Genomic DNA, 15,645 nt, shown 5'->3' with positions numbered 1-15,645 from the left:
TGTAGAATATTGTGGAAGCCACTGGCCTGAGAGGAAAGGTAGCAGATGGTATGTAGAAAACAGCTTCTCTTTTGCCGCCACTGTCTTTGATTTAACTTTATGGGGAGAAAGCTATTTCTAGGGATAGAGTATTTTTTAAGCATTGTGGTTTTGACCAGGGTAATGACTAAAAATATTGATGCTTTGAATTAATATTTTCATAGTGTTGTAATGTGTGGTCCTACGGCCACCCACATTTTCTCATCTGTTTCCCTCAGGAGCAGAGTTAGGACTTCCTGAATCATAGATGATGACTCAGTTATTAGTCCTGAGCTGTGTGGTGTTTTTTGCTATTCAGAATTACATCTGGGACTGTGGGGTTGTAACTCCACACTCTGTCCAAGCAAGCCAGCGAAATTCAATTTATTCTGAATTCTTCACATCAGTTAAGTTGTATGGTACTGACTGTCATCTAAACTTAGTGCTTCAGCTTCTGCTTGTCATGTTAATCGTATAATTATATAAAGCCAGCTTTGTATTTAATCATATTTATGCCAGCTTAAAGTGGCCTTGTAAACAGATCATACGGTGCTTTTTCAGGACTTTAAAAATCCTAATTTTGAGACTTTTCTTCCATTATTGACTTTTCTCAGCAGATATATAAAGCTGACTTTTCATAATGAAGTCCTTTAGTGCACACGACAAAAAGCATAGTACATCTTTAAAGCCCCCCACCTAGCGTTTTAACACAATCTCAAGATTTAGTAAATAAGAAGTTGTCTCATCCTGGGCTGGGAGTAAACGAACATCATTTGTTGGAGTTCTTTAAAACCATCACTGGTTTAAAATTCTAGCCATAAATCAGAGTCCTAAAAATGTTAAATATTTAGTATGGTAAGTTTTATTATGGCTATAAGAACTTGAACGATATTCCATATTAAGCTACCTTATGCAGGAGTTCTCAGAGTTTTTAGTGTCCACCTTTTTAAAGAATATTTGTCTTATTTAAATATAAATATTTAAATTATGAAACGGAAATGCATCACATAGAAAGTGACTATTTCCCCAGCAGTAATCCTGAAACAATGTAACACCTGACAGAAGGGCATCATAGATGGAATGCTACCTTTGATCTCTTTGCCAGCTTTTTTTTAAATACTGGTTTTAAATTGTGATAAATACATACATGAGGAAACGTTTGTCCCTTCAGTGTTCTTCCAGCTACAGTTCAGTGACATTCACTCCTGTTCTTCACATTGATCAGCCGTCACCCTTATTGCTTCCTAGAGTTTTTTCTCAATTGCCAGTCTTTTTTGAGGCTATGTTTGTCACAGTGTATGGTTTCTGGTCGAATTTTATTGTCTTTGGCTATCATGATAATAAGAAAAACCAGGGAACTATTATATTTTTGTATATTCTCTGTCTTCTAGCATAATACACAGCATTTGAGTTACAGAGTGAGGGAGAATATTTTCAAAGATGTTTCTAGATCATTTCTTTAAATTTGAGCATTAGATTAAGGTATTTCTTCTCCCCCCGCCACCTTAGAAACCCATTGCCGTCGAGTCGATTCCGACTCCTAGCTACCCTATAGGACAGAGTAGAACTGTCCCATAGAGTTTCCAAGGAATGCCTGGTGGATTCAAACTGCCAACCCATTAGTTAGCAGCCATAGCACTTAACCACTATGCCATCAGGGTTCCCCCCGCCCCACCCCACCTTACAGCACCTTCAAAAGTTAGACATTTTGCCACTATGGAAAAATTATATTTGCTTTCATAACCTGTTATAGCTTAAGCATCCCAGTATTTAATACAACAGAACATCAGGGAACTAGATAATATTAAAACATTTAGTGAAAGAAAAGCTTTTCTGAGCCTCTTAAATATATCTCTTTAATGTGCTTTTCTCTCTGCCTTTTAGAGCTTGAGTCTGTTGATGAAGGATTGCTGCAGTTTTGTGCCAATAAACTGAAATTGCTCCATCTGTATGAGTCTGTCAGTAAATTAAATTCCCTTGACTTGCAATCAGATGCACCGTCCTCTGATAACGTGAGTAATCCCAGCCTGCATTGTAGCACACAGAAAGCTCCTTGGTGGTCTCCTTTTGTGTGTGTGTTGCTAGTAAAACTAGAAAAGAAAACCAAGAATTGTTTTTAAATCTTAAAGGTCTATAGCTCCCTGCTGGCCCTCTGAGCCTTGTTGCTAAATTTATATTATTTATGCCAGAATACTAATTTTTTCTTTGTTAATCCAGTTTTACTACCCTGGCATTTAGTCTTTCTTAACTCATTCCTTAAGGTTACTTCTTATAAATACAACTTTTTCTGGACAAGGTTTGCCAAATATAATATATTCAGTTTACTGAAGTGGCAAAACTTTAATTTCTTTTAAAGAAAAATGATTCTGTCAAACAAACAAAAATGTCAGTTTTCCTGTGTGGTTGCTAGCAAACTCATACAGCTTGCTTTGTTGTGTACTACGTAATGAAATGCATTAAAAAAAAAAATTGTCTTACCTCACAGTGTTAGAAGAATTGTAGTTCATGACTGACTGACATTGATGGTTCTGTGTTTTAATCTATAAAACATGAGAAAGCTACAGCACCTTGAGGTCTCGATTACATAGCGTTATTGCATTCTTCTGAGAAGTGTTTACAAAATTCTTACTTTCCATCCAGAGAAGTAAAGGTTCTCTGAGAGGAAGTAGAAGCATTGTCCGTCTCTTCCGTCAGGGTGCTGTGTGACTCTGGGCAGGTTGCCCAGCTTCGGGTCTCATGTCTTCTTATCTAAGGGAGGAGGATTACCGTTAAAGTGAGCTTAGTGATTTGTTAAGCCGCTTATAATGCTTTTTTAAAAAAATTACTCGGTATAGCTGAAAATTAATTGAAGTTTAAGGTAGAAGTTTTTTATTTTAAATGCACACATACATAAAAAATGTATAAAAAATTTTTAAACAGAAAAAGATTTTTTCTCTGTAATGGAAACGATCTACACATTTTCTAGCATCTTTACATGTATGCATGTATGTATATATCCGTGTGTGTGTGTATATATACATATATGTATATAGTATACATATGGAGCCCTGATAGCGCGGTGGTTAAGAGCTACAGCTGCTAACCAAAAGGTCGGCAGTTCAAATCCACCAGCCACACCTTGGAAACCCTGTGAGGCAGTTCTACTCTGTCCTGTTACAGTCGCTATGAGTCAGAATCAACTGGATGGCACCTGGTTTGGTTTTTGGTTTTATATATATATGTGTGTGTGTGTGTGTGTGTGTGTGTGTGTTTGGAATTATAGATGCATTTTACGTAGCATATTAACACTAATCTACTTGTAATGATATATTCCATGCTTGCCATTGTAAACATCAAAGCCGTTTCTCAGGGTCTTTTCTTTGTGTCCCTACTTTAGCAAATGGGTGAAATAATTCCAAACAGCGAGAATGTTCATGCTGACTGAGCAGTGATAGTGGCACTTGGAGACATTACTGTACATAAGGTGTATAAAGTAGTCTCAAAGGCTGCCAGTGTCTGTTTGTATTCCCGAGAGCCACATAGAGGACTTCTATGTGGAAGGATACAGTTAGGATTGTTTTAACCATGTTTTTATCTTAAAGTTTTTATGCTGCGTAACAAGTAAGCATTGAATTTCAAGTAGTTCATTTGTTTCCTCAGAATCACAGGAGTTGCAGTTCAGACCGTAGTTAATTTTTTTCTGATTACACAATAATATTTATTAAAATTCAAAAGTCGTACTTTTAGGAGTGTAAAGTATCTTAAGATTTGTCTGCTTTATTTAAATAACCTCCTACTCATGAAGTGTGGCAATTCGAGAGTAAAGTTTTAAGCAGAGCGTGTTACAACTGTTACGTTAACAAATCAGCCACAGTTTCCTTGCCTTAGAAAAAGGAGTTTACTGCTCTGCCTACAGCCTATGTTTCAGTTCAGAGGACGGGAGTTAGCAAGAGACGTGGTCTGTTCTGTTATTTTCCCTCGTTCTTCAGGACTGGGCTGTGTTACTGAAGCTTGATGAAAAAGAACTGCTAAAGCTGCAGTCATTATTGGAGAAGTACAAGCAAGAGAACACCAGGCCTGCCGTCCGATTTTCCGAAGATAAGGATGGCACGTTGCCTGTAAAAACATTCCTGGAGTATTTAGACTACGAGAAAGACGTGATCAACATAAAGAAGATAAGTGAGGAGGAGTATGTAGCGTTGGGTAGGTAGAATAATTGCTCTGTGAATTCTCCCTCATCTGGAAGAAAGCCTGTTAGTACATAGCGTCTCAGAGATGCCGTTTGTTTTGAAATTAAATTAACCAAAGAATTTAATGTATATTTTTTGGCTAATAAAAGATCCTCTGGATATGTATGTGCTGTGTCATACTAAAGAGACAGTGCTGGACGTGTAATGACTAGCCTTCTGCTTTAATAAATCAAGTAGAGTGAACCACTGTGTCCTCTCACACGCTGTTCTGCTCCTTTGGGACGCTAGATTGCAGTTCAGGAAGATGCTTAGTCCAAATGGTGAGGAGTCATTGGCTAATGTGTTTGGTTTTTGTTTCTAGGCAGTTTCTTTTTTTGGAAGTGTTTGCATGGAGAAAGCTCCACTGAGGATATGTGTCATGCCTTGGAGTCTGCTGGTCTCAGCCCCCAGCTGTTGTTGGTAAGGTTTCTCGTTGCTGGACGCTGCTCTTCCTCGCCAGCGTCATCCAGGACTCAGTTTTAGCGCTGGCTTTTAGCGTATCATAGAACTTACGTGGATGTCTTCTGAGAGTGATCACATAAATTTGCAATCACCATATTTGGTTGAATAATATTTTATTTTTCTTGTTCCCTATAAATTATAACAGGCACATTCCATGCTTGGCCTAAAATAAATTTAGAATCTGACACATATGCCTGTATTTGCAATGAACTTTGAACATCAGTAAAAATTGTCGTTGTAGAAATAACAAAAGATCTTATTTAGAGAACAAAATAAATTTCCCTTAAAGCAATATACAATTGTTATTAAACATTTCTGAATTTTGAATATGTAAGTTAGCATTTCATCTCTGTACTAACAGCTGTAAAACAAAAGAATCACCCAGTGGAAAAATTATAACACTAGATTTGGAGATCTGTATTACCCTTTCTGAAAAGATGAACGAACTTACGGAGTCCCTGGGTGGTGCAGACAGTTAGGCATTTGTCTGCTAGCCGGAAGGTTGGCAGTTTGAACCCATCTAGAGGATGGGCCTGCGATCTGTTTCCAAAAGGTCACAGCCTTGAAAACCTGTGGAGCAGTTCTCCTCTGCACACGTGGGGTCGCCATGAGTCGAAAGCAACTTGACAGCAACAATAACAACAGGGAAGTTACTGCACCGTCAGCCATCAGCTCTTCCTCTCTCTCACACAGACACACTCTCTTGTATACCCTCACTCACGTATTTTGGCCCAAATTTAGACATCTTACCTTAGTGAGCTTGTTGACTGTGTTAATGTATTGTTTTTATTGAATGTTTAAGTCTTCTAAGAATAGATTGTGTTCTATCTTACTATAGCAATGTATATGTGAGAAAATAAAATAGTTAAAAGTGTACGTGGATTGTACATGAATGTTCATAGCAGCTTTATTCAGCCCAAAACTGAAAACTACACAAATGCCCTTGAGCTGACAAATGGTTAAATAAGCATTTTTTAATTTAGAAAGATTTCTAGATGTACTATTGTTATTGTTGGTTGTCCTTGAGTTGATTGCAACTCACGGTGACCCCATGTGTGTCAGAGGAGAACTGTGCTCCATAGGACTTGGGAGGCTGTGACCTTTCAGAAGCAGATTGCCAGGCCTGTCTTCATCTTTTAGGAAGACGGGGTCCATGCTCTGCCCGTCATGTTACATGATACAACAGGCAGCTACTTATTTTGCGCCTGAAGGCTGAATCACCCATACACACAGATGCGCTCTAGAAAGGTGCAAGATTTTATGTTAAATATTCTTTTAGGCTAAAAAAGCCTTAAATTTTATTTCAGTCTCTACTCCTGAGTGTTTGGCTTTCTAAGGAAAAAGATATTTTGGATAAACCACAGTCTGTCTGCTGTCTTCATACAATGCTGTCCCTCCTGAGCAAGATGAAAGGTAAAAATCTGCTGTATGGTATAGTTCAGAGTTCCCGGCAGTTTATGCCGCGGCCCTTGGAAACAGCCCACAGAATCGGGGGGGACGATCATTTCTCCTGATAAAAGAGAGTACTGCGTGCAAAACATTTGACCGTAGAGATTTTTTAAAGTATGAATAAAAAGCTGGTAACACATTCAAAGTATGCTTTATGAAAATTGTAATTTGTGCCATCATCACAAATAATGTGATTTGAATGATGCATTTACTTAGTGAAGTGAACAGAAAGGTCTTTGGCGGAGATGATAATTATTTTTGGCTTCATTAGAACAATAATCTATTATATTAGAATAGTTCAAAGTAGTTTTTGGCAGTGGTAAAAATATAATGAACAGGGATTTAAAATTGATTCAGGAACAAGATGACTAACACAGGATAAAGAGATGGAATATAAATGCTCTGAATAAAATACGTTATAGATTTGTTTTCTGATTCCTTCAGAAGTACACAAATACATCAACAGGGTGCTTTTTTCCCTTATCCCTGCAGTGGCCATCGATGAGACCTGGGACTCGCAGTCCGTGTCCCCTTGGTGGCAGCAGATGCGCGCGGCTTGTATTCAGTCCGAGAACAACGGAGCGGCTCTGTTATCTGCGCACGTCGGGCATTCTGTGGCTGCACAGATATCCAACACTATGACGGAGAAAAAGGTAAGTTAGCAGAGGTGCAGCCTTCACCTGTGCCATCCGGCCCACCGAGGAGCTGCTCTCCCTTTTCTGGGAACTGACTGTATGCAGTGTGGTGGAGCATTTCAAACCTGAATGTGTGTCCTACCTGATTATTTTTGGAGTACTGCTCATAATTTGTTTATTCACATAACATGCATACTTGAATTTAGCATTTACTACATAGGATGAGGGAAAACATACTGAAATGGAGTGCAGAGATCCGGCTGTCTGCCAGTAGCTGGTGATTTGTCACTAGTGCCTTTAAAATGAGTCTCCTGGCTTCAGTTTTCTCATCTGGAAGAACTCAGGACTAGACTGCATTACTTCTCGTTTGTTCTAGCTCTGAAGTTCTATGGTTGTATTTATACGCCCCCCCTTTCATAAACGTAGGTTGTTTCGGGCATGTAGCTTTGAATGACTCAAATGAAAATTCCCTACTAACTTTTTATTTGTAGTTTTCCTCATCTCTTGAGGATTGAAATTTGCAAAAAATGACTAGCATTCCTTATACCTCATGGTGGATCAATCGTTTTTCTCTAGGGGGATGGTGCATTACATTGGATGAGATGCCTGAATACATCTGTGGAGGTTCACCTAGCATTGTCAGTTTCAGTCGTTTATAGGCGAACTGGGGTACTACCAGCTGAACATGTCTGTAACAATGGAGAGTAGGGAAATCTCAGACTTTTTTTGTATAGTTAGCCAGTGCATTCTGAAGAAACATCAGTATTCTGACTGATACTGATAGAAAAAGCTGTGGCCCTTGCCCAGGGTGGTCGAGAAAATTTTCTGAGGTGAACTTTGGTTGAATCGAGGGCATTACTGCTGGTCTCTTTTTACATGTCTGAACTCCATCATCATTGCCCCTCAGCCTGCGGTCTACTTGCGCATTGTATCGACCCGCATTGTAACATTGTGAAACATCGTCTGTGTGTTGCTTCCGCCTGTGTTGGCTACCCATCGGTTTTCAGGGTACATGCTCATTCACATTAATGTTGATTGAGGAGCTTCGCCAGACATCACCCATGCATTTTCTGTTAGTTTTCCCAAACAGTCTTGGGCGCTGATTCAGAGGGCCTCACTGATTCCTGGGAAGCACTTTCTCTTGACACTGAATACTGGAAACTCCTGCTGAAACAACTGGAGGATTGCCTCATACTTCAGACTCTGCTTCACAGCAGAGTGAATACTCGACCCTCCAAGGTATCATCGCTGCAGGCTGAGCCACTCCCAAGGCTTTCTGTTAGAAAATTGTTGGAAGGAGGAAAAGGTAACCTGAAGTTTATTTGAGCATCTGCATCTATATTTTATGCTGTGCTTTCTGTATGTTTAGTATAGAAATGAGTGAAAGAATATGGAAAGAGAACTACACTTGGATTTTAAAAGATAACTCACTGTATATACTGCTTCTCAAAGTCTGAGCCTGTCACTTCCTGTGCAGGTGCCCCCGCTGTATACCCTCCGTGTAGAATAGGCCGTGGTTCTCCAAGAGCGGCCAGAGGGTCTCCACCTTCCCTTTCCTTTTACGCGTGTGTCTGCGTGAGGCTGGACTTTCTTCGTTTACTTCAGCCAAACGACAGACCCCAGTAGGTTGTATGTAGAAGCAGATTTGAGGATCTAGCTATAAGCCAGACATTAAAGAGATTTGCAAAAGTGTAAAGCAATGTCATAGTGATTTCCATAAACTGTGTTAAGACTTAATGAGTTTATTATTTTTATTTTTAAGTGAATTAATGAAATATTTTAAAATTTCTGTTGTAATTTCTGATACTGTAAATACTGAGCAATACAACTCATAAAGCCAAGTTCTTTGGGGTTATCAATTTTTAAGAGTGTGAAGAGGTGCTCGCACTAAAAAGTTGAGAACTGCTGGCACAAGTGTAAATTCCTCAGCTTCTGTGCCAAGAACTTTTGACTTTGAAAGCAATCCGTTTTTCATTTCATTTTCCTTTCGCTTGTTTGCTGGATGTTAGAATGAAGCACGTGTGATTCCCCATCTCAGGATGTGAGCGGTACACTTCCCTTTGCCTGCCCGTCCCACATGTGCTTATCTGTATCCTATCATCCTTCAAGGCCCAGCTCAAATGCTGCTTCCTCCAGGAAACCTCTAATGATCCACTAGCTGCAGGTTTTCTCTTCTTCTTTTTAATATTCACAGAACTTTATATGTGCTTTCTGATGCATCAGTTTCTGTTGTCTAGGAGTCATTTGGAATCCTGTACTTATATCTTACAGGACCGTGTTGTTGTTGTTCGGTGCCGTCAAGTCAGTTCCTCCTCACAGCAACCTTATGTAAAACTGAATGAAACATTGCTTGGCCCTGTGCCATCCTCACAATTGTTGCTATGTTTGAGCCCATTGTTGCAGCCACTGTGTCATTCCATCTTGCTCAGGGTCTTGCTCTTTTTCGCTGACACTCTACTGTACCAAGCAGGATGTCCTTCGCCAAGGGCTGGTCCCTCCTGATAACATGTCCAAAGTACGCAAGATGAAGTCCCACCATCCTCCACTTCTCAGGAGCATTCTGGTTGTACTTCTTCCAAGACAGATTTGTTCATGCTTCTGGCAGTCCATGGTATATACAATATTCTTCGTCAGCACCATAATTCAAAGGCATCAGTTCTTCTTTGGTCTTCCTTATTCATTATCCAGCTTTCACATGCATATGAGGCAGTTGGAAATACCATACTCAGGTGCTCCTTAGTCCTCAAGGTGACATCTTTGCTTTTTAACATTTTCAAGAGGACTTAAGCAAATGTAATTGGGAACTTAACTCTGGAATGAAAATTATCAAATGATTCAGAAGCCAAACATAAGTAATAGGTCACCCAGCACCTGCTTCCATTTATTTCCATTGAAAGTTGTGAGTTCACTGTGAGGCGTTCTTTTTGTCAATCGGTTTTTATTTGATTGAGAATATGAAGTGTTTGGGTCGTGGTAAGGCTTAAAGACTGAGAGAAGAAGTTTCAGTGAATAGTAGGACATAGAGTTTGTTGTACGTAACAGACAAGACTCTTCAAACATTCTGAATGTTTGCATTTATAGTGTGAGTGAAACAGTCTAGCATGTCATTTTTGATACAGCTATGACTAAATTTTATACATAAACATTCCTTATAGGCAAATTAATTGACTATCAAAAGTAATATTATGTTGCCCCAAGAAGCCTAGACAAGTATTGTCCTAATCCATCTGTTTTCATTTATAATTTAAATAAAAGTGATTTAAAAGTGTGCTTATTCCTTTGCCCTATTTGGCAAGGTGTATTTTGAATTCTTGAGCATAGAAGGTTTGTGGTATATAGACACATACATCAAAAAAAAAAAAAAAAAAACCGTGTTGTCCAGTCAATTCTGACTCATAGCAACCCTATAGGACAGAGTAGAACTGTCCCATAGAGTTTCCAAGGAGCACCTGGTGGATTCGAACTGCTGGCCTTTTGGTTAGCAGCCGTAGCACTTAACCAAGGGTTTCCATATACATACAAACACATTTATATTTACCTCATGTTTTCTGAGAGTACAGTGATACCCTTAGATACCAAATATCCCACCTGCTCTTCTGAGTTAAGTAGTATATGATCGCATTGCAGTAAGTCTCACGGCTTTCGGGGAGACTTCCAGGCTGAAAGCTGAGTGTTAGCTCTCTTTGTGAGGAAATGCAGGTCAGTACACTACATTGGCGCTGTCCCCCATATGCTGCTGCCTAAGTGTGGTCAACTTTCATCTTCTTACTTGTCTCCAAAATGCAGGTGGCATTGCAGACAGTGTAGCCAAGTGGATATTTAAACAAGACTTGAGCCCTGAAGTATTGAAACTGGCTGACAAAGACAGAGAGGTAGAAAACCCCGATGAACCCAAAGAAGGTGATAACAGATGTTTCCTTGAAACATCAGAGGCAGACATGGACTTAGGAGCCATATCAGGTAATACATTAGTAATGAGAAATAGGAAATCCAGAGCGGAGAGATGTGACTGACTTTGCCTTGAGGAAAATGTAACGTGCTACAGCTGCCTTCTACTTTCAGACCTGCTGCACTTGGCCTATGAACAGTTTCCTTGCAGCCTTGAGCTGGATGTGCTGCACGCTCATTGTTGTTGGGAGTACGTGGTTCAGTGGAATAAGGATCCAGAGGTAAGAGCCCCGTCTTCCTTTGTGTTACTGCTTCTTTGCTCATGCTGCCTACCCGTGAGACTGTTTAATTGAATAAGTTAAGTAGGAACACTGAATTTTTCCTTGCTGGAATGACTGCCTGCTAGGAGCTGTGCTCAGCCTTTTTCATACATTATCTCTTATAAGCTTCATGGTAAAACTGTGAAGTAAGGTACTATTATTATACACACCCTTTTTTTTTTTTTTTTAGACAATAGAAGACAAGGGCTCAGAGAAGTTAAGTGACTTACCTGAGGCCACGCTGCTAAGGAAGTAACTGGGTCAGGACTGGAGCATAGGCTTGTCTACACTTAAAGCGACTGGTTCACTGCACTTCCTAGTTAGGTTGTGATAATTTTTTTTTTTTAAATTTCATTCTGAATAGCTTCATGAGATGGCAACTACGCAATAGAAAATTCTTAATAGCATAAAACCAAAAAGCCAAACCTGTTGCCGTGGAGTCGATCCCGACTTATAGTGACCCTGTAGGACAAAGTAGAACAGCCCACAGGGTTTCCAAGGAGTGCCTGGTGGATTTGAACTGCTGACCTTTTGGTTAGCTGCTGAACTCTTAACCACTGTGACCCCAGGGCTTCCTCTTAATAGTGTAGTCATCATGAGAAAAGAGTAAAGATGGTGAAGTCAGATATGTGTGTGTTTATTGCTTCTGTCACATTTGTCTCAGAGCATTCAAGAAAACCATATTGTATGCTGGGTCAACTCTAGTCCAGGGTTAGCCTCCTTTCCTTTTCAGCTCTCTGCTTTGGTATCCTTTTCTACCACTTTGGTCGCCACCCTCTCCTGCAGGACCTTCACCGGGTAGAAGCAGTGGAGAGAGAAGGGCCTTCACGGGGTAGAAGCAGTGGAGGGAGAAGGGCCTTCACGGGGTAGAAGCAGTGGAGAGAGAAGGGCCTTCACGGGGTAGAAGCAGTGGAGAGAGGAGGGCATTCACGGGGCAGAGGCAGTGGAGGGAGAAGGGCCTTCACGGGGCAGAGGCAGTGGAGGGAGAAGGGCCTTCCCGGGGTAGAAGCAGTGGAGAGAGGAGGGCATTCATGGGGTAGAAGCAGTGGAGAGAGGAGGGCATTCACGGGGTAGAAGCAGTGGAGGGAGAAGGGCCTTCACAGGGCAGAAGCAGTGGAGGGAGAAGGGCCTTCCCGGGGTAGAAGCAGTGGAAGGAGAAGGGCCTTCACGGGGCAGAGGCAGTGGAGGGAGAAGGGCCTTCACGGGGTAGAAGCAGTGGAGGGAGAAGGGCCTTCCCGGGGCAGAGGCAGTGGAGGGAGAAGGGCTTTCCCGGGGCAGAAGCAGTGGAAGGAGAAGGGCCTTCACGGGGCAGAAGCAGTGGAGGGAGAAGGGCCTTCACGGGGCAGAAGCAGTGGAGGGAGAAGGGCCTTCACGGGGCAGAAGCAGTGGAGGGAGAAGGGCCTTCACGGGGCAGAGGCAGTGGAGGGAGAAGGGCCTTCCCGGGGCAGAGGCAGTGGAGGGAGAAGGGCCTTCACGGGGCAGAGGCAGTGGAGAGAGGAGGGCATTCACGGGGTAGAAGCAGTGGAGGGAGAAGGGCCTTCACGGGGTAGAAGCAGTGGAAGGAGAAGGGCCTTCACGGGGTAGAAGCAGTGGAGGGAGAAGGGCCTTCACGGGGCAGAGGCAGTGGAGGGAGAAGGGCCTTCCCGGGGTAGAAGCAGTGGAGGGAGAAGGGCCTTCCCGGGGTAGAAGCAGTGGAGGGAGAAGGGCCTTCACGGGGCAGAAGCAGTGGAGAGAGGAGGGCATTCACGGGGTAGAAGCAGTGGAGGGAGAAGGGCCTTCACGGGGCAGAAGCAGTGGAGAGAGGAGGGCATTCACGGGGTAGAAGCAGTGGAGGGAGAAGGGCCTTCACGGGGCAGAAGCAGTGGAGAGAGGAGGGCATTCACGGGGTAGAAGCAGTGGAAGGAGAAGGGCCTTCACGGGGCAGAAGCAGTGGAGAGAGGAGGGCATTCACGGGGTAGAAGCAGTGGAGGGAGAAGGGCCTTCACGGGGCAGAAGCAGTGGAGAGAGGCGGGCATTCACGGGGTAGAAGCAGTGGAGGGAGAAGGGCCTTCACGGGGCAGAAGCAGTGGAGGGAGAAGGGCATTCACGGGGTAGAAGCAGTGGAGGGAGAAGGGCATTCACGGGGTAGAAGCAGTGGAGGGAGAAGGGCCTTCCCGGGGCAGAAGCAGTGGAGGGAGAAGGGCCTTCACGGGGCAGAAGCAGTGGAGGGAGAAGGGCCTTCACGGGGCAGAAGCAGTGGAGGGAGAAGGGCCTTCACGGGGCAGAGGCAGTGGAGGGAGAAGGGCCCTTCATAGGTGTCTTAGTCATCTAGCGCTGCTATAACAGAAATACCACAAGTGGATGGCTTTAACAAAGAGAAGTGTATTTCCTCACAGTAAAGTAGGCTGAAAGTCCAAATTCAGGTTGTTGGCTCTGGAGGAAGGTCCTTGTCCTCAATCTTTCCCTGGTCAAGGAGCTTCACTGCACAGGGACCCCGGATCCAAAAGACACATTCAGCTCCCATCTCCTAGCACTGCTTTCTTGGTGGTATGAGATCCCCAGCTCTGCCTGCTTCCCTTTCATTTTATCTCTTTAGAGATAAAAGGTGGTGCAGGCCACACCCCAGGGAAACTCCCTTTACATTGGAACAGGAATGTAACCTAATCCTCTTTAACATAAAACTACAATCACAGAATGGAGGACAACCACACAATACTGGAAATCATGGCCCGGCCAAATTGATATACACAGTTTTTGGGGGAAATAATTCAGTCCATGACAATGGGGTAGAAGCAGTGGAGGGAGAAGGGCCCATTCACAGGGTGGCAGCAGTGGAGGGAGAAGGGCCTTCATGGAGCAGAAGCAGTGGAAGGAGAAGAGCCCTTCATGGGGTAGAAGCAGTGGAGGGAGAAGAGTCCTTCGTGGGATAGCAGTAGTAGAAGAAGGGCCCACTCACAGGGTAGCAGCAGTGGAGGGAGAAGGGCCCATTCATGGGGCAGCAGCAATGGAGGGAGAAGGGCCCTTCATGGAGCAGAAGCAGTGGAGGGAGAAGGGCCCTTCATGGAGTAGAAGCAGTGGAGGGAGAAGGGCCCTTCAGGGGGTAGCAGCAGTGAAGGGAGAAGGGCCCATTCATGGGGTAGAAGCTGTGGAGGGAGAAGGGCCCATTCACTGGGCAGAACCAGTGGAGGGAGAAGGGCCCTTCATGGGGTAGCAGCAGTGGAAGGAGAAGGGCCCATTCATAGGGTAGCAGCAGTGGAGGCAAAAGGACCCATTCACGGGGCAGAAGCAGTGGAGGGAGAAGGGCCCAGGCCTAGAGGCCGGAGACCTGAATTTGGATCCCCAGGGGAATTGCTGACAAGCATGTGGTCTGGCCCGCTGAATATCTGCACCTGTGTTTTTCTCCCCCCCACCCTTTTCTAATGAAGGTGCCAATCCTTCAGGGTTCACGCCAGGATCAAATAAAATGTAAAAACATAAGGTGAATACTACTACTGGCCAGTATGGTCCTTCACTTAAGCCATCCCAGGCAGTGCTGTGTTAAATTGTTCCTTTCAAATCATAATTCATTCCTTTATTGTCCTTGTGTTAGGTTGTACTCTTTCAGAAAAACGTAACTGATAAGCTAGTTCATACTTTACTAATGGTAACCATTTTCTTCCTTCCTTCAGAAAAAAATGTCTTTAATGCGTTACCACTTACATATTAAAGGAAGGCATTAAAAATGGAAGTGTTTTAAAGAAAGGAATGGACTTGGGTTAGTTAAACGTTGACCAAATGACGTTGTAGGACAGGGATTCTATTGGTAGCCCTCCGTTTGCCCTCTTCAGCTTATTATGGCATGATCAGTAAGCATATTTAGGCTCTCTTCTCAAGTGGAATGTTTTTTCTACATGAAAGAAAAAAGATTTAGGACTAGAATGAGGACATAATTTCTAAAATCTGAATGAATTAATTCCACATTCAAGTCTAAGTGATATTTAAGCAGAAAACTCTGTTTCACAACATTCATTTATAAACCAAAGGCAGCTTAGCTTGGTGGACACAGATGTGGGTTCCAGCCCCAGTGCTTCCACTTACTAGCTGTGTGACCTTAGGAAATGTCTCTGAACCCTTTGTGTCTCAATTTTCTCCTAAATTTAAAGGAGGATTTACTAAATAATTTTGTAGTCAGCACGTAGATTAAACACATCACCTTTGCCAAAACATTGGTGTTAGAAATTCCCCAAGGGTCATTTCAGTTGTTCTGTGTCTCATAAAGCTGTGATGTAAAATGGAGGAGCCGGGATGGGGGTTGGATAGGGAAAGGAGATGACTGTCGAACAGGAAAATAACAGGAGCAGCAGCCACCGCTGCGTTTTAAAAGGAAACAGTTCTCGTAATGGTGACTGATGGCACTAGTCGACTTGCCCAGCAGTGTGCACGCATCTTCTCAAAGGGCTGTAGCAGTTTGCAGAGAAAACGTGTGCGTGTTGCCGGACGTGTCGATTAGCGTGACCATTACCCATTACGAGAATTGTTTCCTTTTAAAACGAAGCGGTGGTTTTCTTGTTGTTTTGTTCGTTATTATACTTCCTGGAGCCTCAAGCAGAGCCTGGCATGTAGCAGACGCTCAGTGAACGCTTGCTGAATGATGAGCGGATGAATTGTGCTCGCAGAGAAGTCAAGCCATTGTTTTCACAGCTGTGT

At 43.0% G+C, this 15,645-nt stretch overlaps 1 protein-coding gene across 4 annotated transcripts in view; it reads left to right on the top strand.

The window, feature by feature from the left end:
* The window catches only part of RAB3GAP2 (RAB3 GTPase activating non-catalytic protein subunit 2), a 107,897-nt gene that overhangs the window by 72,513 nt on the left and 19,739 nt on the right, over positions 1-15,645 (top strand). For all 4 annotated transcript variants that reach the window (XM_049868612.1, XM_049868613.1, XM_049868615.1 and 1 more), the window contains 8 exons: positions 1,903-2,030; positions 3,987-4,200; positions 4,549-4,646; positions 5,996-6,101; positions 6,630-6,790; positions 7,850-8,078; positions 10,559-10,732; positions 10,835-10,941. In XM_049868612.1, coding sequence (XP_049724569.1) covers positions 1,903-2,030; positions 3,987-4,200; positions 4,549-4,646; positions 5,996-6,101; positions 6,630-6,790; positions 7,850-8,078; positions 10,559-10,732; positions 10,835-10,941 — 1,217 coding nt within the window. The remainder of the gene's footprint in view (positions 1-1,902; positions 2,031-3,986; positions 4,201-4,548; positions 4,647-5,995; positions 6,102-6,629; positions 6,791-7,849; positions 8,079-10,558; positions 10,733-10,834; positions 10,942-15,645) is intronic.

Source organism: Elephas maximus, chromosome 24 (genome assembly GCF_024166365.1).
Source record: "Elephas maximus indicus isolate mEleMax1 chromosome 24, mEleMax1 primary haplotype, whole genome shotgun sequence".
NCBI lineage: Eukaryota > Metazoa > Chordata > Mammalia > Proboscidea > Elephantidae > Elephas > Elephas maximus.
Note: the sequence above shows the minus strand (reverse complement) of the source record. Positions and strands in the feature narration are given on the sequence as shown.